The 26,035-nt window shown below is 34.9% G+C and overlaps 3 protein-coding genes across 8 annotated transcripts in view; 2 read left to right on the plus strand and 1 right to left on the minus strand.

Moving 5' to 3' along the window:
• Positions 1-1,065: 1,065 nt before the first annotated feature.
• On the plus strand, positions 1,066-9,837 carry thumpd3 (THUMP domain containing 3). Of its 4 annotated transcripts, none has more exons than XM_041274361.1 (11): positions 1,066-1,114; positions 1,408-1,689; positions 2,045-2,122; positions 2,443-2,994; positions 3,408-3,538; positions 4,069-4,138; positions 4,623-4,738; positions 5,267-5,374; positions 6,548-6,671; positions 7,367-8,324; positions 8,675-9,837. In XM_041274361.1, the coding sequence occupies exons 2-10, from the start codon at positions 1,420-1,422 to the stop codon at positions 7,535-7,537; spliced, it is 1,620 nt and encodes a 539-aa protein (XP_041130295.1). In that variant the 5' UTR covers positions 1,066-1,114; positions 1,408-1,419; the 3' UTR covers positions 7,538-8,324; positions 8,675-9,837. The 4 variants fall into 4 exon arrangements, with proteins under 4 accessions (XP_041130295.1, XP_041130296.1, XP_041130297.1 ...); XM_041274362.1 differs by having other exon boundaries at positions 1,079-1,140; XM_041274363.1 differs by lacking the exon at positions 1,066-1,114 and having other exon boundaries at positions 1,192-1,689; positions 8,565-9,837.
• A 5,031-nt stretch (positions 9,838-14,868) lies between these two features.
• LOC121328346 (interleukin-5 receptor subunit alpha-like) lies at positions 14,869-21,104 on the plus strand. 2 transcript variants are annotated; one of them, XM_041272963.1, is made up of 8 exons: positions 14,869-14,918; positions 17,259-17,826; positions 18,046-18,125; positions 18,378-18,498; positions 18,979-19,166; positions 19,420-19,565; positions 20,335-20,476; positions 20,732-21,104. In XM_041272963.1, the coding sequence occupies exons 3-8, from the start codon at positions 18,056-18,058 to the stop codon at positions 20,824-20,826; spliced, it is 762 nt and encodes a 253-aa protein (XP_041128897.1). In that variant the 5' UTR covers positions 14,869-14,918; positions 17,259-17,826; positions 18,046-18,055; the 3' UTR covers positions 20,827-21,104. The 2 variants fall into 2 exon arrangements, 1 of the variants encoding a protein (XP_041128897.1); XR_005951670.1 differs by lacking the exons at positions 14,869-14,918; positions 18,378-18,498 and having other exon boundaries at positions 17,049-17,826.
• Positions 21,105-23,571: 2,467 nt separating this feature from the next.
• The window catches only part of LOC121328292 (contactin-4-like), a 99,706-nt gene continuing 97,242 nt past the window's right edge, over positions 23,572-26,035 (minus strand). The window contains exons 20-21 of one of the 2 annotated variants that reach the window (XM_041272889.1): positions 24,853-25,021; positions 23,572-24,260 (exon numbers count right to left, since the gene is read on the minus strand). In XM_041272889.1, the coding sequence (XP_041128823.1) occupies positions 24,169-24,260; positions 24,853-25,021 (261 nt within the window). In that variant the 3' untranslated portion in view covers positions 23,572-24,168. Of the gene's footprint in view, positions 25,022-26,035 lie in introns of both variants that reach the window. The other variant, XM_041272891.1, reaches the window with a different exon arrangement.

Genomic DNA, 26,035 nt, shown 5'->3' on the forward strand with positions numbered 1-26,035 from the left:
ACAGTTTATTGTTATTGGGTAAAACAAGTAATGTAAAAACTGCCATCTTCCATTGCTTCTGCTCCAGAAACCCATGCTCTTTCAAGACACACATTACAGCTCTGGCTGAACCTGAAGCTTAGATTCCTGGTTCTCACCCTCACAGTACAGTCCCTAATGCAGGAGACTGCTCTTAGTGAACATTTAATAGATGAAAGCACTTTCATGTGAAGAAACAAGCTGGGATAAACTCTGAACTGTGTGCTAGGTTCCTTGATAGAAAAAAACAGCATGGTGGAATTTATGAATGCAGCTATAAATGACCATGGATATGGGACAATTACAGATTACACTTGCATTAAATGTACTCTTAGGGTTAGGGTTAGACACATTACACACTGTGAGTCAGATCCAGAAATGACCTTTGAAATGTAGAATGTATCCAATCTGTTTCAGATCACAGAGCCCTAGAAGTTGCCTAGTGTTTTAGAGAAGTTGTCTTGTCCATAACTGACTTATAACAGACTTGGGGTGATGGGAAGTTACAATATTTATGCATGTGATCCATCTAAATTACAACCATTTTTTAATACAAAATCCAAGTTTTGTTATTTTTAGTTTTTAACGTTAGAATTAATTACCTTAGGCATAGATGTTACTTGCACTGGATTTTGAGATTTCAAGCTTTAGATACCAAACCACGTTAATCTGTCCCAACCAAAAAGTAAAGTCACCGAATATCTAAAATTACACCTAACTGGTAACTTTAAAAACCAAATAATAATAATAAAAAAAACTATTACAAAATAAATAGTCCTGCAAAAAGTGGGGCACTTGATGGAAACCTGTCGGGACATTATTAAGTGGTCCTCTACTCCCTCTAGTGTTCTATTTCATATACTGCACACATTCCGGGAATAAACAAAAGAAAAAAAAAAAGATAATTTTAATCAGTAACTATGTGTTTATAGCAATACATACCGATAAACTAATGTACACATATGCACCAAAATTTAAATAATAATGGTAATTCTCTCTCTCTATATATATGTATATATTTTTTTGTTGTCATTACCGGAAGTAATTGTTTCTCACTACAGGAAGCTGCGCTGAGAAGGCACGCTGACGTTATCGGGTAATTGGCAGCTTGATCTGAATAAAGTAATGTTTTATTAAAACTACTGTAGTTATTTAAAAATATTTAAATAATAAAAAATAGGTTACGTGTTCAATGGTCGTCGTTTAAATCGAACATGTTGGATGTAAAAGTTGTCTATACTACTGTATATGTTATTTCCATAATGACTTCATATTATCTTTGAGTTAATTACAAGTAATCTGGGTGGTGAGTGGATTCATGGGTTATTTGCAAACTGTATTATAAGCATGACACTTTCTGCAAAGATCATGTTTTTATTTTATTTTGAGGAACCTTGAAGCATGTCAGAAGCAAATAAAGAATGCAGTGGACACTTGTCTCAGAGAAGCCTAGAGGCAGGTGGTGAAGTACTGGTCGTAGATACCTCAGGGACAAACGCGGAAGACCAAGCTGCCAGGGACTCAATGATTGTTAAAATTGGGGCAACTGTGCCGACTGGATTTGAGCACACCGCTGCAGAAGAAGTGAAGGAAAAACTGTGCTCAGAATCTACAATAAGCAAAGACCGTGGAAGAATATACTTCGAAATAAACGCAAAAAATCTACCGCAGGTGTGTGTGTGAGAGAGATCTTTATGGGGTTTGCATTCTGTTATGATTGTATATTAGTTCATGTATATCTGTTTGACATAACTAATAATGTCGTGCTTATATTTTCTAAATACTTTTTATGTTTTATTGAACCTTTTTTAAAAAAAAAAAAAACCCATTAGGATCCAGGTACAAATCTGATTCTTAACGTTGCATTCGGTATTCAAATGTAAAATCTGCATCTATCTTGTTTCATTTAATGATTTCAGTTGGAGAATCTATCGAGATATAGTAATATGAAATATAGTAACAGTTATTTTTACTTTGGTTATATTAAGTATAGCTACATTTTTTCTAAATATTTTATTTTGCTCAGGTTCATTGTCTGAAGTCAGTGGATAATTTATTTGTGGTGGTTCAGGAGTTTTCAGATTACCAGTTTAAAGACACCAAGGTAAGCTGTGCTTGATGTATTATTACATCATAGTCTTACCATCTGTAAACATGTGTGCTGTAAGCTTCCAAGTGGATGCAGTGTTTTGTGTTACATTAAGAGGTTTGGTTGTATATATGGTACAGTAAGGAGAACACATGATTTGCTGTTCTCTATCTCAAACCCAATTATAAAGCCACTATGTAATTTATTTCAAATTAGTGAACTTCAAGTGATCATGAAGATTCTGATGGACTATTTTTATATAACTTAAGATAAGTCAATCATAATGACAGCAGTCCCCTTTCTAGGAACTGTACAATGTGTATATCTTTTTTCAGGAAGAAACATTACAGGATTTCCAGCTGCTTCCTGACAAGCTTCCGTGGTCGAACCCGCTTGAGGTGTGGAAAATTAACAACGCTTTGAAGAAAAAGAGATCCTGGCGAAAAGTTGTTAATAAAAAATCTACACCCAAGGAAAATACTAAAAAAGCCATTGCAGAAAACTGTAGTGAACAAACTCATTTTGAAAAGCACAGTTCTGCAGATACTGTAGACAAATCAGCAAAAAAATCAGAAGGTCTTTTACTGGAATCAAATAAAAAAAACGAATGTTGCAATGATAAAGATAAAGCACCGAGTGTATCTAGTGACACCCTGCAAATTCAGGAAGATCGATTGCCTGGTTCAGCTACCGCAGCCTCTGATGACCATGATCATTGTGACTTACCAGATGGACAAGAGGCATCTAAGCTGCTCAAGTTCCGTGTAACCTGCAATAGGGCAGGTGAGAAACACAACTTTACCTCAAATGAAGCAGCAAGAGACTTCGGAGGAGCTGTCCAAGACTACTTTCTGTGGAAGCCCGATATGACTAAATTTGACATTGAGGTATGAATGTGTTCTTTATATTGTTAGGTCGAAGGCATTCTTCATTTGCAAATTACTGTACTGGTAATAGAGGTGATCCAGCAGTGCAAACATTTAGAAGTGTACACTGCGTTAACACTCACTGAAGCGTCTGGTTCGGATGCTTACATAATATCAGTTTCGCATCAGTAGGTACAATTGAGATGATTAATCCAAGGCTCAGTCCTGTATCTAATGTAACAACATGGCCCGTAGTCCAACATATTCCAGACTTTAATCAAGTCAGTGCTGTGATGCTGCCAAACTACTGGGGTGCTTTGTTTTGACAGGGCAGCGCATGTCTTATAAGTGTTAAAAGGTTACTGTAGTTTAAAGACTTTATTCAAAGTGCATAATTCCCCTTTTGTTTGTGCTTTTGGTGTGCTTTCATTCAGGTTTTGCTAAACATTCATGACAATGAAGTCGTGGTTGCTATAGCACTTACTGAGGAGAGTCTTCACAAAAGAAATATCACCCACTTCGGGCCGACAACCCTGCGATCCACGCTTGCTTATGGAATGCTCAGGTAAGAGAAGGGGCAAACCGAACGATGTGAGGTATATTTCAACAACCACTGTCATAGTTCGTTTTAACTTTCTTGTATTAACGTGTTCGTTTATTTAATGGAATTGGAAAATGTTTAGATAATGGGAGATGTTCATTACTGTCTTAATCTGCCTGAAAGGTTTTGGCTGACACTCATTCAGTGTTCTGCAATTTAGTGTTTCCACATGTCAGTTTATTTAACCATAAAAAGGTCATTTCTAAATATAAATTAGTTCACCTTTGTTACACGTGATGCAGTCATGGTTTCCCTCCAGTTTTAGTCATAATGGGTTGTGTTTAGTGCACAGCAGTTTGAACCATAAGCCTACAGTGGGTCTCAAGATTTGGATACATTGCCAGGTGCTTTGCTGGAATCTTGCGTAATACAAGGACTGTAGCAATAGCATTGTTAGCCACTTCCATTTCACAACTTGTAAATTCTTAAGCAACAATCATTCACATTTTTTTTTTTTGTAATATAATTAAAATACATCTTTTTCTGTAATACAGGCTCTGTAAACCCCAGCCATCAGATATTATAATCGATCCTATGTGTGGAACTGGAGCTATACCTTTAGAAGTAAGATTTAATTGTACTTTATCTTTCGACAGTAAACTCTTTGTTTGTATCCCGTTAATTTGAACTCATTTACAATGTCTGTTTGTTTGTAAGCTAAATGTAATGACTGCTAAGTGCATACACTTGTATATTAAGTGGATAAAAAGGCATCACAGGGGTCCATAACGACAACCCCCTGTTGCCAAGCCAAATCACTTATTTTGAAATTAGTTTTTGTTTTATATTTTAATTTTGGCAATGTGGTACTAATTGTATATTAGTCAGCTAATTAAAAATGAAATTCTTGTATTAATTCTGAAAGGATAATTGAATGTAAAGTCGTACCCCCCCCCCATAGTACAAACCTAAATTTATCCAGTTTCTTGAAAATTGCTTAATAAGTGTTTAAAAAAAATCTGCACTGTGGCATGTTTTTGTTTTAATTAAATGTATTTTATTTAAGTTAAAACTGATGTGTAATTTATTAAATTGATTCTTTTGTTAGGGAGCTATGGAGTGGCCATGTTCTTACTATGTGGCTGGGGATAACAATGAACTAGCGATAAACCGGACAATCAATAACATCAATCACATACACATTAAAAGGCAGAACAAAGGAAGGTAGGACGATGCACTTTTCGTTTTCTTTCTGGTTCTGCTTTTGAGATTCTGAAATTTAGGTGACTGTTAAAAGTGTGGTTTCCATCATACTATGTGAACCTCACTTTCTAAGCTCCTAAAGATGCATAACAGTTGTAGATCCATTCCTGGTTTTACTACAAGTTTAATGAGACTCACCTGAACTTTTTGCCTATAATTAAGCTCCTAATAAAACCTGGAATGGGTGAAACTGCTATGCAATAGGAATCTTATTTCCATCCCAGAGCTTTCCTAAAACCCTCGCATTTTTTCATTTTCTGATGAAACCTTATTTTTGAGTTGTTCCAGGTATTTTGACTAATATGTAACTGAAGTTGTGTGGAAACGCAAAGGGTGCAGAAAACTAAGGGTCTGTGTGCTGCAGAATATTAACAATAAAAAAAAAAAAATGTATGAAAGTTTGATTGGCATTTACATGTCATGGTATTTAGCTTTTTTGACTTTTTACAAGTTGTAGGGTTTTGACAATGTATTTTCTTTACTTTCTAGCACAGCTTGTGGTCTTCCTATAGATACTGTACAATGGGACCTGTGTAAACTTCCTATCAGGACTGGCTCAGCTGATATCATCGTAACAGATATGCCATTTGGAAAAAGGTATGCCAGTGCTTTTGTGTGGTGTTTTATTTTTTTTAGTTACATTCTTGTATTGCCTGTTTTGTCATATTTATTTATATTAATGTTTGGATACCATTCTTTATTTCCTTTTAAAGTATAGCCTTTCTTGGTTGAACAGCAAAAGCATGTTGCAATCCAAAATAGTATTTTGGAAAAAAGTACATTATTTTAAGAGAATACTTTACTTTCCATGATCATTCATTTAGCTGTGTACTGTACTCTTAACTAAGTACAGTAGTCCGTCACTTATCTGCCCTAACTGTTTATGCGCCATGATCAAACTCATCAGCAATGTTAGTTTATTATTGAACAGAGAAGATTAGTTCAGAGATTGTAGTTCCTATCAAAGTTTTTGTACGCTGTGCTGTATGTGCTCCGTGCGCTGCCATTGCTTGTAGTGTCACGTGAGCTGTTCAGTGTGTTGATAGGTAAATAAATCCTGCGGGGCGTATCAACTTCAACCTCCGTCTCGATCTCCTGCCTGTCACTCAGCAGTGAATGCACGCACCCACACGGCAGATGGCTACCCTGTCATAAGTTTTAATACACTGTATATTTCTAAACAAGGGATTTAGGGGAGCACCCTAATAAAAGCTGAATCTCAAAACAGTAATTCTGGGAATATAATGTACCTCTGTCCCTTTTCTTTGTGGCGCCAGCAATAAAGTCGCTGACAAGGTGAGTGTCGTTCAGTCTTTTATTTATTTATCACAAACAACTGTAGCTGGCTTCCAATCTCACACTGTAGGCAGGTACTGTCTCTCACTCTAACTTTTTTAATGGCTCCTCCCACACACACACACACACACACACACACACACACACACACACACACAGCCATGCAATCTAACTAACCCTGTTTGCTGCAGGCTGCATGCATACCAGCTTAACAATACACACAACACCTACAACACAACAACCACAGCAGTGGCTCTTCTGAGCCCCCAGTTGTTCGGGTCGCTACAATATTAATTGTTACAGCTGTGTTTAATGGTATCTAAAACTGTTTACATATCCAGCCTTACTCTGGTCCCACGGACAGCGGATATGCGACAGATTACTGTTTTGTAAGTATGTTGCCCAATTGTTGTTCAGTAACAGTGAAGGAAATTGCTTACAAGTACAGTCTGTCTGTGTTTTTTGTTACTCAAGAATAGGTTCTAGAAAGAAGAACTGGGACCTGTATCCCTCTTGTTTGAAGGAAATGGGCCGCGTCTGCAGACCAGAGATGGGGAAGGCGGTGCTGCTAACTCAGGACAAGAAATGTTTTGCTAAGGTAACTTGTTACTTGCAAAATGTTCTATGTGTCAGTGGTGATTAATTTTTATTTATTTATTTATTTTTATATAGCGACTAATGGACCACCATCACAAAGCGCTTTACAAGATACTAGACTAGGGATTGTGAACTTTGCATCAGCTGCAGAGTCACTTACAACAACATCTCACCTGAAAGACGGAGCACAAGGAGGTTAAGTGACTTACTCGGTCACACAGTGAGTCAGTGGCTGAGCCGGGATTTGAACCGTTGACTTGATTATAAGCCTGTTTCTTTAACCACTGGTTTATTGAACATATTACAGTATAGTAGTAGACACTCCAGCCATAATAATATACCCCCCCCCCCTCCCCTTGCACTATACAAGACTGAAACTACCAGATATTTTTGAGAATCAAAACTAGATATATCCTCGTATACTCATTATCATGTAAATCAGTCTTTGCCACTTTATTTTGCAAAGATGCTGCTGGAGACATTTAAAAACTTTATAACATGAGGTAATGACTTCATATGTGCAAGGTTATATAAACTGCAGATTAACAGTGTAGACGTAGTGTTGTTTGAGAAGAGGTAGACTTGGCTGCCATAGATTAATTGGGGAAATAAGGAAAAGCATGAAATTATGCAAAGATGTGGAAAAGTACGGTATTCATTTTGTGAACAATAAGTGTTATGTTTGTTTTCTTTTAGACTTTGTCTACAATGGGACACCTGTGGCAGAAGTCTCACACTGTCTGGGTGAATGTTGGTGGGCTCCATGCAGCCGTTTATTTTCTGAAACGAACTTCATTGTCTTTCAACAAGATTACAAAAGAAGACAATGAGAATAAGGAACCTGCTGAAAAAACAAAGATTGAATAATAATAAAAAAATAGGTTTCCAGGATAAGACAATGGGCCAGATTGTGAAGTGCAAGACATTTTTACAAATATTGTAAGGTGGTGCTTATTTTTTTTTGTACCTGTTGCTAAAATTGGGTGATAACATAATAGTGTCTTCAAAACAGACCTTTAACTTGTTTTTATTTCAATATCTAGGCTTTTTGAAGAGTTTACCTTGGGTGTTGTTATAGAAAGTAACAGTTTTAATGGTATTATCAGTGTGACTAATGGATCTAGATTTTCATTTTTCTTTGAATTTGTAATTTAATTGTAATTGTCAAGCATTGTTACCCAAGGAAACCAAAACAGATGTCACAGTTTTGTCTAGTTCTGTAATTGTTTCTGTTGAGTCTTTTCAGCTATGTCTTGGGGTATGTTATTACAAAGATTAAAAATGATGGCTTACATTTTAAAAAGGTCAGGGTTTAAAAGAAATGTGTGCGTGTTTTGTTTTGGCTATTGATTTGAATGTAGATGGACTGCATTTGTATATTACTTCTCACTGTAATATACTATATTACCTCTTTTCCGCTCTACAACCGAGCCCCGCCAAGGCCGTACCGATCCCTCACGGTGTGGTTAAGGGGAGCCTGAGTTGTTTTTCCACTGCAGAGCCAAGCTGTGCTACTGACGTCACACTCAACGAAAGACAGATCCTCTGGCGTGTGCTGTGCATAGCTAATTTACGGAAAGCTTGCCACTGCATCTCTTTCTGGAGTTGCTCCAACAGCTCCTTTTCACCAGGATAAGGATGTTCCAATTAATGAGTAAGTATAAACACCATCACTAGGGAATTTCCAGTTTTGAGTTCTGTCATTAATGAGACCACCTGTCTTGCATAAGTAAAATCTGGTATATGTAAAACATAGGATCGTTGAGTATTTGAGCACATTTTGATTCTGCATATTTGTTTACAGTAAACACATTTCTATACATATGGTTTATGAAAATAACATTTTGTCTTGCCTAGAAGCAACAAGCTTTTTTTTTTTTTTTTTTTTTTACAGCTGTCTTAGTTAAACGTCCTTTTCTAATACGCTTCAAAGGGAGTAGAATAGACGCAGATGGAGCATTCTCCTTTCCTTCCTCATGGTCCTCTCTTGCTGTGTCTTTGCAGTGTGTGTGTCCAGGATGATCATTTCGTGTTCACGATCTTCCGTGGGTGTCCCGGGACATACTAAGATAGAAGCAGCCTGGAAAACAAAAAAACCCACCACAAAAACGTAAAAGTAAAGAATAGATCTGTGACTACATCCCGGCTCTTCACTAGAAGCAAGTTGGTTTGGTTTAATTTTGTCAATAGGAAATTATTTTCTTTCCTGAAGAAAATATACATTCAAATCTCAGATCTCAACCTATTTAAGGCCCATAGAAGAAAAGGGACTTGGCTCAGGCAAGGTGACCCTATCATAACTTTCTCACAAGATACTGTTAATAGTCTGCCTTTTTTAGGGAAGTAGCTCAAGCAAGTGCAGCTTTTATGAAACACCGTTGATAATGAATTCTACAAAACTGAATGCATTTGAACACTGCAGACTCCAGTATGTTATTAAGAATACCTAAAGTCATCACAGACCAACAATTCTGATAGTCATTGTATTGGATTTTACCACAATGGTTAGAAATAATGCAGTTTTTAGTGATTACACTGTATTTGAAATGTCATAACTAACACTTCTTCCAACAGACTCAGCAGGGATAAATCCATAAAGTGTAAATGATGACTCGAGGAGACATTTGTCGCACAATGTCTGCATGTGATGTAGATAAGAATGCCAGTTCCAGTATAAGAGCGAGCATATAGACTTGAAAAACAAAAAACACAAGTGCAATTGGTTGCCAGGGATCTTTTCTTAAAGGTCACACAAATGGAATAACTCTTTCATAGAAGTGTGTTACAAACGGTATTCTTGGAGAAATGGTTCAAAAGAATACACTTCTTGAAGAAATATGCCTAACAGACCATTAGCAATAATTGACAAGGGCAACTTTTAATTAAATCACTGACAATTTACTACTATGCTGTTTTTTTTTTTCTCATGGCTGGAAAGATGGCTTCATTTTAAAAGCTTTCATTACTGAGCAGTACCCTGAAAAACACTGTGAGGAAAGAGAGCCATACAGTATGAATGAGTCAATATAATGAGGAGAAAAATGCAGCATTTAAAAACAATGAATTTTTAAGCTATTTTGTGTGGATGGGTATGAAGGGCATAACTTTGGAAGTTGATAAAGACATGAGTCAAATCACATTAAAAAGGAAAAAATTTGAACACCGAGTGACCTTGACCAGTGTTGTGCTTCTTGTAGTTCATCAAAATGAACCTGTTAAATCATTTCTAGAAGGCTGTCCACACTTAACACCAAGTTTGTATTATATTACCGAAAGGTAGTAGACTCTTCACATAACTCACAGCCATGTGCAGTAGCAGAAAAACACTTGTTTCTTAGCTAGTAAAAATAGCTTTTACAATACAAACCACCATACCCTTTGAAAAGGTTTACCAGTGTAGATTGCACTGCAGTTACCGTGCTTATATTTTACATTCACTATGCAATGTTTTTAGCATGCTTCATCATACTTCTCCATAAAATGTTACTACACTTTAGTCAAAGTAAGAAAAAAAAGCTTATGAACTTCTATCCATGTATTCCAAAGTGCACGTTGCATGTATAAAACCAGCAAATATCACTTGCAGATCTAACAACGTAGCTCCAAACAGTGATGTTACTGTTCTGTAAAATGACAGCGCCTCTTCTGCAAGGAAAAGCATAGCAATAGATACATATAAAGGCATTTAGGATATTTTGTAAAACATTCTCAAGCACTGCGAAATTGTAATAAAGCAGCAAACATCGATAACAGTTTAAAAAAATTAAGCCAAAGTGGCAAAATGAAATATTATTTTGCCCACATACTCATTCTGTGAAACTGCCTGGTAGGTTTGTTACACTGATAAGTAATCTATCATCTACAGTTCCTTGGTTTGATCTACATGAAACCGTAACTGGTTTAATATATTATCAGCAATACTAAATTGCACATTTCTTTTAATTGTTTTAACCAGTTCTGTTATACAGTGCCAACAGCTATTGGTTAATGGGCCGGCAGGTCACCACATAATTGCTGAATGTAGGGAGTTTTCTGTTGCAACCTGCATTCTAGTGAATGACTGTACCCTGTGGGTTCATTCTGACCATATGTGTTGAAATGCATATCTTGTGTTCATCAGTGATTAATTGTTTCATTTGTTCTTTTCCATTTAGCTATAAACCCACAACCAGATTATAAAAATAATGTTTACTAAACTGAAGTGTTTTACAACACATTTCCCTGGATTGTCCTCCAAGAGTTGAAGGGGCCAGCCTTTTAAAAATTTGAGTTCACTTTATAGAATAAACAAGTGATGTTACCCTTTGTACTAGGAGTCATACTTACAACAACTGTATTTGTATTTCAACAATAAACAAACAACTACAGGTAACCATGCACATCTAGGAGTAATAGTGAAGACAGTTGATCTAAGCAAAAATGCATGATGCAACAGGCATTATTTACTACTGCAATAGTGTCCCTAGATAAATTGCTAGCACTTTTTTGTGCTTAAAGCCCTGTTCAGAAACTGATTGGCTGAGATAATCAATGGTGTTTATAATGGGAACTAGTAGGAAAATATGTGCAAAATCCTGTAGAGGAAAACCATTGGCTAACATACTGTACAGCAAGTTTTATAGATAGCGGTAACTGAGCCATCTAAAACCCTTTAATATTAGAGGATGCATCCAATAGGCCTCCTGTCTTGAAATGAACTAAAGTGGTAATTACCCTGAGATTAATATAGACCCCAAAGAGATTTTTAAACAAAGTAGACCTCTCTTTTGTTGTATGGTAAACGTAATAATTGTTAAATTGATTAAATGTGAATAAACTTGCTTCATCTGTCATTAAGTACTATAATGGCCTTTTCCTTTGTATTTAAGTAATCCTTGGTACATGCTAGTCATAAATGTGGTATAAGTTTCTTTCATTTTATAATAATAATAATAATAGTAATACAAAATGAGACTCTCTCTCTCTCTCTCTCTCTCTCTCTCTCTCTCTCTCTCTCTCTCTCTCTCTCTCTCTCTCTCTCTCTCTCTCTCTCTATATATATATATATATAAAACAGGTAACTGTGTTTTCAGTCACTATTCAGAATCTCTTTATCCTGTGTGGTTTAAAAGGACATTCTTTATTTAGGTCACCATAAAGCCACATGTCTTTTTGTTTACAAGAAACCAAACATACAAATACAAAAATGGTTTGAATCTTTTCTGCCATCTTGCTCCTCTACCTGTAAATATTGTTATTTTTTTATATCTGTTTTTTACAAAATTTTAAATTGCATAGGACAGGCATTAATACTCATAGTGAGTGTTCTTTACCTTTTCTACTTCTGAAATGATTCCATACATCTTAAATAGGTCTTAGGTGTGCAGTTTTGAAAGGAGCACATTTTACATCAAATTTGTATTTACAACTAGGCTAATGAAAGATCTCTTAGCATGAGTTTCTAGGCAATTCTTTACATGTACTTCCTAGAGCATTTCACCTCAAAAATGTATTTGTGGTCAAAGCTTGTTGGTTGAGAGATATTTCACATTTCTAGGGTGAAATGACCACTGAGTATAGCAGACAATGTGAAAGTAAGACATGCAATATTTTTAAATGAAAATGTAGGTAAGCTTTATGATATTATTTAATTGTTTATTACCTCTTACGATTTTGCTATATCATACATATTAAAAAAAATCACGGATTCATAATGGAAGATAACATACACTAAATGCATCTCCTTTACTTAGAAACCATGCTGGCTTCATCTGGCCTGTTTCGTTGTTCTTTTTGATCAGAATAGCTGCAATAAAAACAGTCTGATTGTCAGCAGTAATTGTTATATCATTGCAGTATTTTAAATATATGGCCACATCAGCAAAGATTTATTAGTAGTTGTTAAATGTGTTTTGGTTAGATTCACTGTCAGGTTTTTTCTTATTTTTTATTTTTTTATTCTGAATGCATTCAGCTACTTTTTACCTGTTTCTCTTTAAAATTAACTACAAATACCAGAATGCGCTCGTTTGACATTAATTTTTCTTACTCTCTATAAAGAGAAGCAGTTTAATTAATGCCAATATAAGTACAGGACCCTTATTAGTATAGTGTATTGAGAACCTTAATATTGTAGTCCTGCTTCTAGGGGTCTGTTTCTTTAAGACCTTTAATACTTCTTTAATACTGGCTGAGCTGAATCAACTGAATCAAGCTATGATCCCTTATTGGTGTAACCTGTTAAATCCACTTCATTCAGTATAGATGAAGGGGAGACAGGTTAAAGAAGGTTTTTTAAGCCTTGACACAGTTGAGACGTGGATTGTGTATGTGTGCCATTCAGAGGGTAAATGGGCAAGACAAAAGATTTAAGTGCCTTTGAACAAGGTATGGTAGTAGGTACCAGGCGTGCCGGTTTGAGTGTGTCAAGAACTGCTGCTGCTGGATATTTCACGCTCAACAGTTTCCCGTGTGTATCAAGGATGATCCACCACCCAAAGGACATCCAGCCAACGGCAGGCCAGTGGTCGAAAATGGCTCGACTGACACGAATTGTGCAGAGCAACAGACGGGCTACAGTTAGTCAACTGACAGTCCAGTACAACATTGGTTCTGAAAGACCCATAAAAGAATTGACAACTCGTCGTACCTTGACACGAATGGGGTATGGCAGCCTATGACCTAACTGAGTTCCACTTTCAGCAAAACACAAGAAACTGCGGTTGCAGTGGGCTAAGGAACGAAAACACTGGACACTGGAGGATTTGAAAAACATTGCCTGGTCTGATGAATCCCAGTTTTTGCTGTTTCACATTGATGGGAGGACTAGGGTATGGAGAAAAACACATGAGTACATGTATCCATCATGCGGTGTGTCAACATTGCAGGCTGGTAGTGGTGGTGTGATGGTGTGGGGTGTGTTTTCATGGCACACATTGGGCTCCTTGATAAAAGTGGAGCAACGTTTGAATGCCACAGAATATCTAAACATCATTGCCAATCAGGTACATCCCTTCATGGCAGCAGTGTATCCATCTGCTAATGGATGTTTTCAGCAGGATAACGCCCCATGCCACAAGACTAGGATTGTTCAAGAATGGTTCCACGAACATGACAGTGAATTCAGCTTACTGCAGTGGCCTGCCCAGTCACCAGATCTCAATCCAATTGATCATCTGTGGGATGAGCTGGAACAAACTATTCAGAGTAGAGATCCACTACCAGCTAACTTGACACAACTGTGGGAAGTACTGGAGTCAACATGGGCCAGCATCCCTGTGGAACGCTTTCAACACCTTGGAGAATCCATGCACCGCCAATTGAGGCTGTTCTGAGGACAAAAGAGGTTGCAACTCAATATTAGGAAAGTGTTCCTAATGTTTTGTACACTCAGTGTGTGTGTGTGTGTATATATATATATATATATATATATATATATATATATATATATATATATATATATATATATATACACACACACTGTATGTGTGTGTCCTTAATGTCCTGAGTTTTTGTGAGGAAGCATTGCTGTTTGCTTTAGACAGATATTATTACCATAATGCTCATGGGAAGGAGGGTTTCTCTTAAGCAAAGTATTGTTGCTGGCCTTCAACTGCTAAAATCTAAAATACACTCATAGGATACAGGAACAAATTGATTTGCTAGTAATTGATGCCCTCCATCCTCTGTATATTTTATGTGTTCTTTATGCTCACGCTGTCTGCCAGCTGCCCATTACTGCATATGTTTGCCTACCACCTGTTTTCCATTTATCTTGTACTTTAAATAATACATACAGATGGTATATAAAACAAAGGTGAAAGATAATTACCATACTTATTTAAATAATGTTATAATATTGAACTAGTTTAAGTTTTGTGTGAGATCTTTTAACAGTAATATGCTAAAAAGTAATTGTTACCAAGCTGGAAACCTGCATTGCAAAATAGAATGTCCTTAAATGCAAATACTCTTGTCTACACAACAAAACACCTTGTATGTTAGAAGATGCGGCAAGCGTTTCCAGTCATTTACTCATGTCCAGTAAATTACTTGTCTGTGGTTTCCTCTGCTTCCATATTATGCCACTCCCAATGTTCTGCATTACTACATTACACAACAGCTTGAGTTCAACAGGAAGTACGACCTTGTAATCACACCCATACTGCTGCTCACCATACGTCATACTACCCCTAAAACTACTCAGTACAGTTTACTTGCAATCCTGCATTCACTTCTGAAACAGCTCTCATCTCCCCTGGACTTTCATGTAAGTTTAACAGTGGCTGTACAAATACTAGTTTTCAGTGTTTCTAACTTCCTTTTATTTATGTTAACTGAAATGACTTATTCAGAGAACATATTTCTATAGGTTATTTGATATATTAATACAATAGTTTGACAGGGATTTTGTTTATAATTCCTGGTTGTATTCCTTATCTTACGCAGCACCGTACACTATATATTATTTTTAAAAACAGAACAATTTTATGATATAATAACTAAACTGATATACACTATTTGATACAATGCTTCTGATACAAAATGTGCTGGTTTAGATGCATGCAAAAAAATGTGTAAAAGTTATTATTATTATTATTGGATTAAATAACCCCTAGTGATATGCAATATGTATTACCAGTTTATGGAACTCATATTTTCACACAATTCAAAAATACAGCGTTATAAGTTACACAGATCTAGAGAACAATGAAAGTTTAGTACATTTTTGTTTCACTTTTAAGTGATTTAATAGCAAAAGGACAACTTTTCACATGGTATAAAACTTGGTTATTGAGTGTATCAGAATCTGGCCGTGGGGGCAGAGGGCATGAGCTGTTTATTGGTCCCCATGTCCATCATCTATCAATAGATTGAAATGATTAAAAATCCCTTCTTATTGAAGTTCGTTTTTGGTAAATGAGTTGTTTGATAAGTGTGTGAGTGCGTGATTTAGAGCTTTGCTTGCCAGGGAATGTGAAGAGCTGGGAAAAATATAAGTGATAAAAAGTGAACACATTTGAAAGCCAGCAGCTGAAAATACATTTAAAAAAGCCTCTGTAAACAAACTGATAAGAGGGGTAATCAGCCAGGAATGCTGTTTCAGTTTAAATCAACATGGTTGTGAATCACTGCTCTGTTAAAATGTCCTCTGTTAATTCCCGTCATACCTCTTTTGAGGAATATTTTTGTAACACTGAGCATTTTCTTTTTAAAACTAATTTTCTTCCATGTTAGTATTGTTTTCTTTCATGTCGGCCACCTTGTTTACTACTAGCCTCTGTAACTTGCATAAGTGTATAGCTTGTAGATTAAACTCAGAAATATATTTGTTAGTCAGAAATCTGGTATATTGTAGAAAATTATATTGTTTTTTGCTTTCAATTATTATATGCAAATAATGAGTGAAAAAAAAAAAAAAAAAACCTTTGTACGTGGTTTAGGGTCTGTCGGACAATGATAAACACCTTCACATTTTTTAGTGTTTAACGTTGTTTTTGTGCCTTCAGTAAAGTGGGGAATTTGAGTTTTATGTTTGCTGCACACTACTTTTGTCAGACTTATTTTTAGACCATCAATTCAGCTATAAATTAATTTAAAAACCCTATGGTATAGTTACATTTCTGTCTTCCTCTTCTGTCATTATGCTATAGTTTAGCAACAGGAACAGCTGTGGAAGGCTAGAGAAATTGATTCACACAGAATTACTTGATATTGTGTGTTATTACACAGCTCAAGTGTAAACAGCTCTAGCTTATTATTATTATTATTATTATTATTATTATTATTATAATAATAATAATAATAATAATAATAATAATAATAATAATAATAATAAACTATTTACTAGTAAATAAAGGTCAGCGAGAACAGACTCTCGTTTCCTTTAGTATTTTGAATCTTGTTTCTAGTTTGTAAAAGCTGCTTATTGTGGTGCTTGCTGATTGTGGACGGTCAATAAAGGCTGTACATAATGAGGGATGTGCGTAAATGAAAGGAGAGAGTTCAATAAAAGGGTAGACATTTCCCTATATAATTGAGACATGTGTTAACAATAGATACAGTTGAACTATTTAGTCAATCCTCTGTTGCACACCCAATTAGCAATACAAGTCAACTTCTATAGTCTTCAGCCCTTTATAAACTTTTGCTGGAAAGGCTATTACTAAACCACTGTATCAGGCATGTATTGGTATTTTCCCTCCATTTCTCTTGAAGCTGGACTATATAACTAAACCACCACCAAAACAAACATCCCTCACTAAACATATCCAGGTGTTCATTCCCAGTGAAGGAGATCCATTTGTGCATTATTATTATTATTATTATTATTATTATTATTATTATTATTATTATTATTATTATTATACTAAAATAGAACATCCTTCTAAAATAACACATCCCCTTTAATACTGCTAAGTAAAAATGTTACTTCTCCAGTTCTTTGTCATAGGGTCTATAAAGGCCGTTGTGAATGTACAGGGGCTGATGTTAGGATAGGCATACTGCAAACAGTTGCGGCTGAAAAATTTGAATTGTCTAGTGGCCAGGGAATTATTTTGCACTGCAGCCTATGTAAGCTTAAGAGCAAATGTAAATTACTCAACAGGCACAAATAATGAGCTGCAATCGTGATAATGAGGGTCGCAGTGTGCATCGGGCTCTTTAGTGGCCGCACTTACAGCCCAGAGATGAGGTGAGTTAGCAGTACAGAGGTGCTGTATGAGATTTGTGGAGCATGAAGATCAAACCTAGCAAAACAATATGTCAGAAGAAGGGCAGCAAAGTCCCCTTGGTGCACGGGAAAGAAAATTAAAATTTTCTGAGGATGAGCTAAGCATTAAATTGAGTTGTTTGGAAAAACCTCAGCCAACATTAATTATGCTGCGAAAGAGGCCATATGGTCCTCTATGGTGGAGAAAGTCAACCAGGAGATAAAAATGTGAGATTCAGCTATTAGGTTTAGGATGACCACCGGAGTGAGACGATAACACCTTACCACTGCATCCTCTGGCATCCCAAACAAAGTGACCCTGGTTTTTAATATGTGGGGTCTTCTCCATCTTGTCCTTCTCCTCCGAAGGTTTTCTTGTCTGTCCTCAACAAGAGCCAAGCATCGCCACATCAGGAAGTGTAAACACAGCAGCCATCCTGAAGCCAATGACAGGTCTCTGAAGGTGTGTGGTTTTATACAGCTCTCAATTACTCCTAATGGTTTGCACCTTCTAAAAGGAGGTTAGCAATTGCCTAAGAACAAGGCAAAATCCTTACATCTCATGATAATGTTTGCTCCCGCTTATCATTTAAATGGATTCATGATGACAAAGTGCTAATTTGATAGCGGATGCAGAACAAAGTAATGCATTAAAAAATTTAACCCATTCTTTACATTATAGGATCTGCATCATGTTTGTGATTGTTTGGACTTTTCTTCTTGTTTGGCTGATGATTTTTCATCCTTGTTTGGCACAAGATAGTAAGTGTATCCAGCGTGTCTTTTTTGGCTTTGCATGCTTAGCATTTGAACTTATTGGTTCACGATTGGATATAATTCTGATATAAACAAAATGCATATATATATTTTAAAGTGTAATAAATACAACATAATCTGAACACTAGTTGTTACTCTATATACAAGAATGTAAGGGCTTTCAGTTCCAGAATTTTTTTAATTTCAAGTGACATGTTTTCAGTGTGGATCATTAAGTTACTTTTTATTTTATTGCAGGCAACAGGTCTATTGAAATAACAAATGTTGATTGTATTATTTATAACATATCTATGCTGAATTGTATGTGGGAAACTAACAAAGAAGTACCAGCAGATAGTCAATTTATTGTGCATTTCAAGTAAGTTTTTATCCATATAAACATTTATTTATTTATTTAAATTTTGAAAGCAATTCTGGTTAATTTAGATTTCCTCATTTTCCTATAAAAATGATCTGGGAAGTACCTATCTTTTATTTTCTGTTGTGCTTCCTGAGATACATCAGAGATGTTACCGTTGAATAATTCATTCTGTTGTTTTAATGATTTGAAATCTCAACAGTAACTTGTGAAAAAAAAGAGCATTACACCATCTGAAATATTAAGTATACAAAATAAACCCTGACATTAATGTGTTTGTTTGTGTGTGTGTGTGTGTGTTTGTGTGTGTGTGATCTTCGTGATGTCAGTTGTTAATCAGCACAATAAAAAGTCACTCCACCTGCTCTCTCTCTCTCTCTCTCTCTCTCTCTCTCTCTCTCTCTCTATATATATATATATATATATATATATATATATAAAAATAATGTGTTTGTTTTATTTCTTTTTTGTTTGCCTCAGACAGGACGACCATGCAGCAGCGTGTCACCTTTCTATCCAAAAAAAACAAAAGGAACATTTTAAATGCCATTTTCAGCAACTAGAAATTAAATACAACGAACTGCAGAAAATAAACATTTCTGTAAATGGATCAAACAAGGACTATAAAATTAATACATATTCCAAATTATTCAATCCATTTTCAATTGGTAAGAATCACCTTGGATGTACAGTAAAAATACAGCACCCCCTCCTCAGTACTGGAAACGCGTGTCTTGTGCGGCAATTTTCTTTTCGTATCCAGTTGGTAAGGACGCTAGGTGGTTTCCAGGAAGCATAATTGTTAATAATAATATTAATGTCTATGAATGTGTGTGTAAACATGGCTGACATGGTTGATAATTGCAAGTAAGCATTCATACAGTACTTCATTTATTTATTTATATTTCTTTCTTTCCTTAGAGAAACTTAATCCACCAGTTAATGTTCATTTGTCATTAAGTGAAAACAATATAATATTGACTTGGGAACAGCCACCTACAGAGTATAACATTTCAAAATGTTGTTTTATTTATGAAATAATGGATTCCAATGGAGTAAGAAGCCAGGTAATGTATGCATTTTTCTTATGTCTTTTGCCAGTGGAGCTTATACAAGGCTTTTGAGACAGGTGAAAAGCACCATGGTGAATTGTCCACAGTTTGTAGTCAGTATGAAACTGCAGAGTAAATCATTGAGGTATAACATTTTCAAATATCTGAGCACAGCTGCATAATAAACTCAAAGCTACAGCTGCACAAAGTATTTTTACTCTTGATGTTCACATATGGAATTTGTTTTTATTATTTTTATTATTTTTGTTTTTACTGTTTCTGTAAGAGCTTGGTTTTCAACATCAGCATCTTACTGCTGTGATGCATTTCATTTTATAAATATGAAACTATTTGAATGATCTAAAAATGGCAAAAGTTTGAGCTTTTTGCTTGCATGTCATCTACAGAATGGAGTACTTTCTTTTCTTTAAATGGTGTTCTTGTCTAGTAACCAACAATTTTGACAATTGTCCTTTTCACTGTACAGTATGTCACTTAAATATCTGATAAGACCACAAGTTGAGGACTTTGCCACTGTGCAATGAAGTGTAATGCATTTGACCCCAAAGACAGAAATGTAATGACCTAGGAAGTACAGTATATGTGTACCACACTACCTGAAAGTACCTAAACTACCTAAGGTCTTTACTTAGTTGTGTGCTATGAGATACTGTGAGACCTACACAGAGAATATAAGTAAAAATGCACACGCTTGTATAGTTACACTGTATTTACAGTAATAAACTATGTATCAGTTAATCAAACCCACTTTCTTGTTGTTTAGAAAACGTTTAAAAGAAATGAAAGTATCTCCTTCACCTCTCCAAGAGCTGATACATCGACAATGGCTTTTCAAGTGCGAGTCAATGGGCGCTCACTCTGTAGAAACCCTGGAATCTGGAGTCACTGGAGTGTCGTATATTTAAGTAAATAAGGGATTTTTTTTTTTTTTTACTGTAATATTAAATGCAGTTGAGGAAAACAGAGAGTTGACACAGTGGGTTAAATACAGAACTGCAAGACACTTTTTTCCATTGAAAGTGCAATTGGTTTCACTAGAACATTTGTTTTATTATACCTCTAAAAACAATATTGTTTTTATAAGATGGATTTTATAATCTTGTTTTTATCTGATGTTCCATATTATTATTTTCACTGGCTATGGTTCTTCTTGTTTTCAGAGCAAAACCACATTCCACAGTACGTGGGTCCTGTGGTGGCATCAGTCATTATAACCTTAATATTGGTGATTTCATTTTTCTTGTGCATCAGGTAAATGCTGTTCCATGAATGAGAATGTTTTTTTTTTTTTTTTTTTAAATATATATATGCAAGCACTTTGTTTTGATTCCTCATTTGCATTTGCAAGCATAACTTTAACATTTGGAAAGGGGAATTCATTTCTGAACTTGTGTTTTTTATTTCCCTTTGTTAAGCAATAGGGCTAGGTGACATTTACGTGCAAATTTGAGACATTAATGTAACCGCAGTTATATTTAGAATTAATAAAATAAATATGCAGAGGAACAGATCCTGGCACTTCTCTTTAATTCATAAATATGTCTTATTATTCTATATATACACTGATTGTATTTTTTTTATTTTTTTTTTTTTTGTCGGTTCAGGTTTAAATATATAAAGGGGGCTATGGCCTAGGTACCGGATCCAAAAAAAACCTTTCATAGGTTTGTTTAGGGAATCCCATAATAAAGATTTCCAGGTAGAAAAAAAAAAAATATATATATATATATATTATATATTATATATATAATATATAATATATATATATATATATATATATATATATTTTATCAGTACTATCACCGAAGGAAAAAGTATTTTGCCAGAAAAAGAAAATTGTTGAGTTAGTGAACACACAGCTGACTTTTCACAGACACTGATCTTCTCTAATTCTGGACTACCTAATGCTACCTTAGGTTAGTCCTGGTGTGAACCTTGGCTTTTGAAACCAGTTGACAGAATTTGAAAAGACCCAAGTGTATGTTGATACACTAAATGCAGCTGTCCTTTCATATTTTTGCATGCAGAAAAGCACCAATTCTTATAGTGATTATCTAAACTGTGGTGGCATTTTGATTGTCAACCGTTCAGTAAGAGACCAGCACATTGTGATTTACACTTCAGATGATGTAGGAAGTAAATTCACTTATACTTTCAAGTTGCTAAAAGTGTACTGTATATTTAATATAAAGAAAAATGCATGTCATTATTTTAACAGGAATGGATAGGTGGTGATGCTTTCACAGACACAGAACCGTGGACACATCCTGTTTGAGACTCAGATTAATGATAATTACAGCACAAGCATGAAATTGATGTACAGAGTATATATTTTAATATATACTATGTACCCATTTGAAAGATGCTGTAGAATGTCTTGTTATTTGTGTCATGCTTGCTGGTCTGACCTTGCATCTTAGGGGAGGAATGTACTGTGAGCTCAACACTGGAAGAATGTCTGCAACAACAGGAGAAAGAGAGACAGCACTCATATACCATGGGCGTGAACTCTTATATGCATTTATATTGTAGCAACAATATCATTTATATTGCTAAAAGTGTAACTTGGTTTTTGGTGTATAATACAAACCTGAGCCTGCCTTTCTTGCTCCCAAGCTCAACCAGCCCAAGGGATTTCAAACTGGTGCATACTGCCATCTAATGGACAAACATTGCACTTGTGGTTTCTTTTGATTTGGGAAATCACCAGGATGCAGAATGCTGTCTGCAGACCGCATCCTACTGCGCTGTGCAATGTTGCATGTAAATTGACAACATAATTAGGAGTGAGTTTTTACAAGATAACCAATAGTACTTATTTTTATTATTATTATTATTATTATTATTATTATTATTATTGTGCTGCTTTATGACAAGGCAAAAAAAAAAAAGAACTATCCATGCAAATCTCAAGATCAACTAAAAACATTATGAAGACTTAACTGAACTTGAAGCTTTTTATGTTGGTGTTATGTTTTTTTTTTTTTTTTTTTTTTTTTTTTTTTTACAAAATCTACTACATTGAACTGTTGCTTCAGCCTAAAAGAAAACCTTGTGAGTGGATCTGTATATTAAAAACAAAACAAAAAAAGAAACAGTAAATGATGAGATTTCATTTTTGTTTATAAAGCAGAATACAAAAGATACATTATACATGTTCACAAACCCAATTTTTTTTTATATATTTAACAGTTATGATACCCTACATCTCCTCCCTTTGGGTGCTACACACTATCTGCCCACTGGATTTCTAGATACTGTACCAGTCTCACATTTAATCATACAACATCAATGGAAGAGAAAACAAGACAGCATTGAAATGATCTAAAACAGCATTTATAGCTGGAGACCCAGCAATGTATCTCAGGTAATGCACCCACACTCTTCCCTGTGTCTTTCTCAGGATCTGAATAGTGTTGGGGACAACCGATGTTACTGCGCTGTACCACATTTCATTTTTGAAGGACGCGCCATAACCATGTTTTATTTATTTATTTATTATACCTAACCTTGTTAGTTACTTAGCTATATAGTTCTGTATATCAAGGTGCTTTGATTTGCACCTGGTTGCACAACCCAGATTAGCACTAATCTTAGACTACCTAATGTTACTATAGGTAAAGTAGTCCAAGATCAGTGCTAATGCGTTTAGCCAGCCGTTGAGTTTAGGACCTGCTCTTCAAATCTAGCTGCCTGCCACATACATTCTGTAGGTACAGTAATGTAGGCTAGATAAGGACCTGCTCCATCTAGTGCACAGAGGAGTACTGCCAAAATGGCAGATCACTACTTCTATAAAGATACTGGCTGATTTACCCTAAATTACATATATCTATGACAACTAAAATTGAACAGCAGCTGAACTAGGGTGAAGGAACCTTAACACAGACAAAAATAAAAAAAAGAAAGAAAGATAAATGGTATTTCAGTAATTGAAAAAAAAGTAAAAAATTTAAAAAAGACAATAACAATAATAATAATAATAATAATAATAATAATAATAATAATAATAATAATAATAATAATAATAAACATACATTCAAAAGATGTACTGGATTGTATGTTCTCGGAAAATGTTTAAATATTTGCACTTGTACTGGCATAATTTGTTCACACACTGTACTGAGGGGAATGTTTTATACATCATTTTAAACAGTTTTATCTTTTTAAAAGGGTACCAGAACTCAACAATCCTGTATCTACATATTTAAAGAATAAAGATTCTCTCATTACACATGGCAGCTAGTATTAATACACAACCATAACATGTACATTTAAATGAGAAATGCAAACAACCTGCTCAGTTCATTAGCGCACTTAAAGTAATCTATAAAAAGCTAAATACGTCATACAAAATATGCATATAAGAACATTTATGAAAGCTCCTTTGGTAACAACATATTTAAGATGTTTCAGTGCATTTCAGGTTCTGCAAGGAAACTTTAGACAAGCCAATCTGTTTTCTGTACGCCCGTTTCTAAAGCCTAAACATAGGGTCTATCGATAACAGCAGTGTTAGTTGCTACTAGAATTTTCTTCAGTACTCGTTAGTAGTGCTACCTCCACAACAAATCCAAAGTCCACAATATAATATGTGTCATAAGGTCGACCTGGCTGTGAAGGAGAGCACTATTGTGCTGAGGGCTGATAGCGTGGAGACCTTTGATGCGGAACCAACTGCATCTGGACCTGCAAATTAATCAAAAGAAAACGTAATTTTAATAATCTTTAATCTGACTTGTGAAAGATAATATTGCCACATTTATATTTAATTATTATTATTTTGAAGCTTTATAATTAACAATCTGCTATATATGTTATATAACAACTTGTGTTTTTTATTTGCAGTTACCCATTATTATACTATGGTCTCTACTGTGACCTATCTCTGTTGCATTATTGTCTGTGCTTTTTATTTACTTTGTGAGAAATGAGTAAAGGGAGCATCAGACAAGAGGCTGCAAACCTCTGCCTAACTCTTGAAGAATAAGCTATAATCTAGCAAGACACCTTTAGACATTTTGCGGTATCTATGAAATGGTGACTCAAGGCAGTCATTGCATTAATTAAAAATAAAAAATAAACAGATTACCTTTTTGGGGTATTTAAAGCAAAATGATAACAATTGGCCCCTGATTTTTACATTAAGGAGCACCCACACACACTTCTTGTTTATATTTTAAATGGGACTGATGGTCTTCCTTAAGAACAAGACAAACCAATACTCTGTAATAAGAGGGATAGCCATAGTTTAAGGACAGTATCACAGGCAAAGCCATACCTAGTATTCTTGGAATGGTGATCTGTTTACTGCTGCTTCCTTCACCTCCATCACTTAAAGGCTGTATCTGTACAATATATTCTTCATCACTGGGAAGAGAAAGCTCCACTGATGTTGTATTGGTTTCTATTACATTTCTACGGCTTTGTCTGTTTCGTTTGTATAATACCTAAACAAAGAAAATTAAAGCAAATGAATTTATCCTTTCTTATGGGGAAAATGTTAAACATTGTTATGTCTGTTTAGCTAGAACATAGTATATATTTTAAGAACAGTATGCAAAAGTCTTCTGTAATGTAAAACAATTACACCTTAAGGAATCCTTTACAAACTACAGAAAAAATTGATAATGGGCATTAACAGTTAATACAAGACATATACTGTACAGTACTTAGCTACACATGTATAATTCATGGTTCCTCTTTCATTAACTGCCCTTTAGAGATCAATCATCAAATATATATATATATATATATATATATATATATATATATATATATATATATATATATATATATTATATATATATAAATAAAGCAATCCATAGACAGACTTCAGTAGTATAGTAGTAGATAAAAGGATAACAAATAATGTTGAAATTTAGCAATGGGTCAAAGAAGTCGATTTTGTAATATGCAATTCAATATCTGTTATAGGCCAGATCATACATTTTTTCTTTGTCCGGTACAGTATAAGCTTTTCTCCATACAAAAATATTTGGCCACTATGGGTTAAAAAAAATGTTGGATTGTGATTCAAAGGAATTATACATTGAATTACAAATGCAGTGAGTTGAAGCATTGTAAATACTGCTTTTGTTTAACACATTTTCTCACATATAGCATAACTTTCAATGTTAATGACAAATATCCTAGTGGGCGAGGAATCCATTATACCATATTTAATATTTGTTTTGAAACATACTTTTGTTTGCATGGCCTTTCATTGACAAAAGTTTGTCCCTGCAGTTAAAAGAGTGGTCCTCAAAACTGTGTTAGTGGACAACGAACAAGGGTAAGATGGGAATGTAAATTTAGTGCCAAAATTAAAATATTAATGTTTTAAATGAGAACAATTTCACAAGTGGGCCTACATTCAATACACATTCCAATAATATTAATGTGACAATGGACAAGTACATTTTTGCAAAAACAACTTCCATAGTAATTACTTTATTTTTAAC

This window comes from Polyodon spathula, chromosome 16 (assembly GCF_017654505.1).
Source record: "Polyodon spathula isolate WHYD16114869_AA chromosome 16, ASM1765450v1, whole genome shotgun sequence".
Taxonomy (NCBI): Eukaryota; Metazoa; Chordata; class Actinopteri; order Acipenseriformes; family Polyodontidae; genus Polyodon; species Polyodon spathula.

Coding starts and splice junctions, on each gene's coding strand:
- thumpd3 (XM_041274361.1), top strand. CDS start 1,420: ATGTCAGAAGCAAATAAAGAATGCAGTGGACACTTGTCTCAGAGAAGC. Junction 4,139..4,622: donor CTGGAGCTATACCTTTAGAA/GTAAGATTTAAT, acceptor TTCTTTTGTTAG/GGAGCTATGGAGTGGCCATG. Junction 6,672..7,366: donor ACAAGAAATGTTTTGCTAAG/GTAACTTGTTAC, acceptor GTTTTCTTTTAG/ACTTTGTCTACAATGGGACA.
- LOC121328346 (XM_041272963.1), top strand. CDS start 18,056: ATGTTTGTGATTGTTTGGACTTTTCTTCTTGTTTGGCTGATGATTTTT. Junction 18,499..18,978: donor CAATTTATTGTGCATTTCAA/GTAAGTTTTTAT, acceptor TGTTTGCCTCAG/ACAGGACGACCATGCAGCAG. Junction 20,477..20,731: donor CTGGAGTGTCGTATATTTAA/GTAAATAAGGGA, acceptor TCTTGTTTTCAG/AGCAAAACCACATTCCACAG.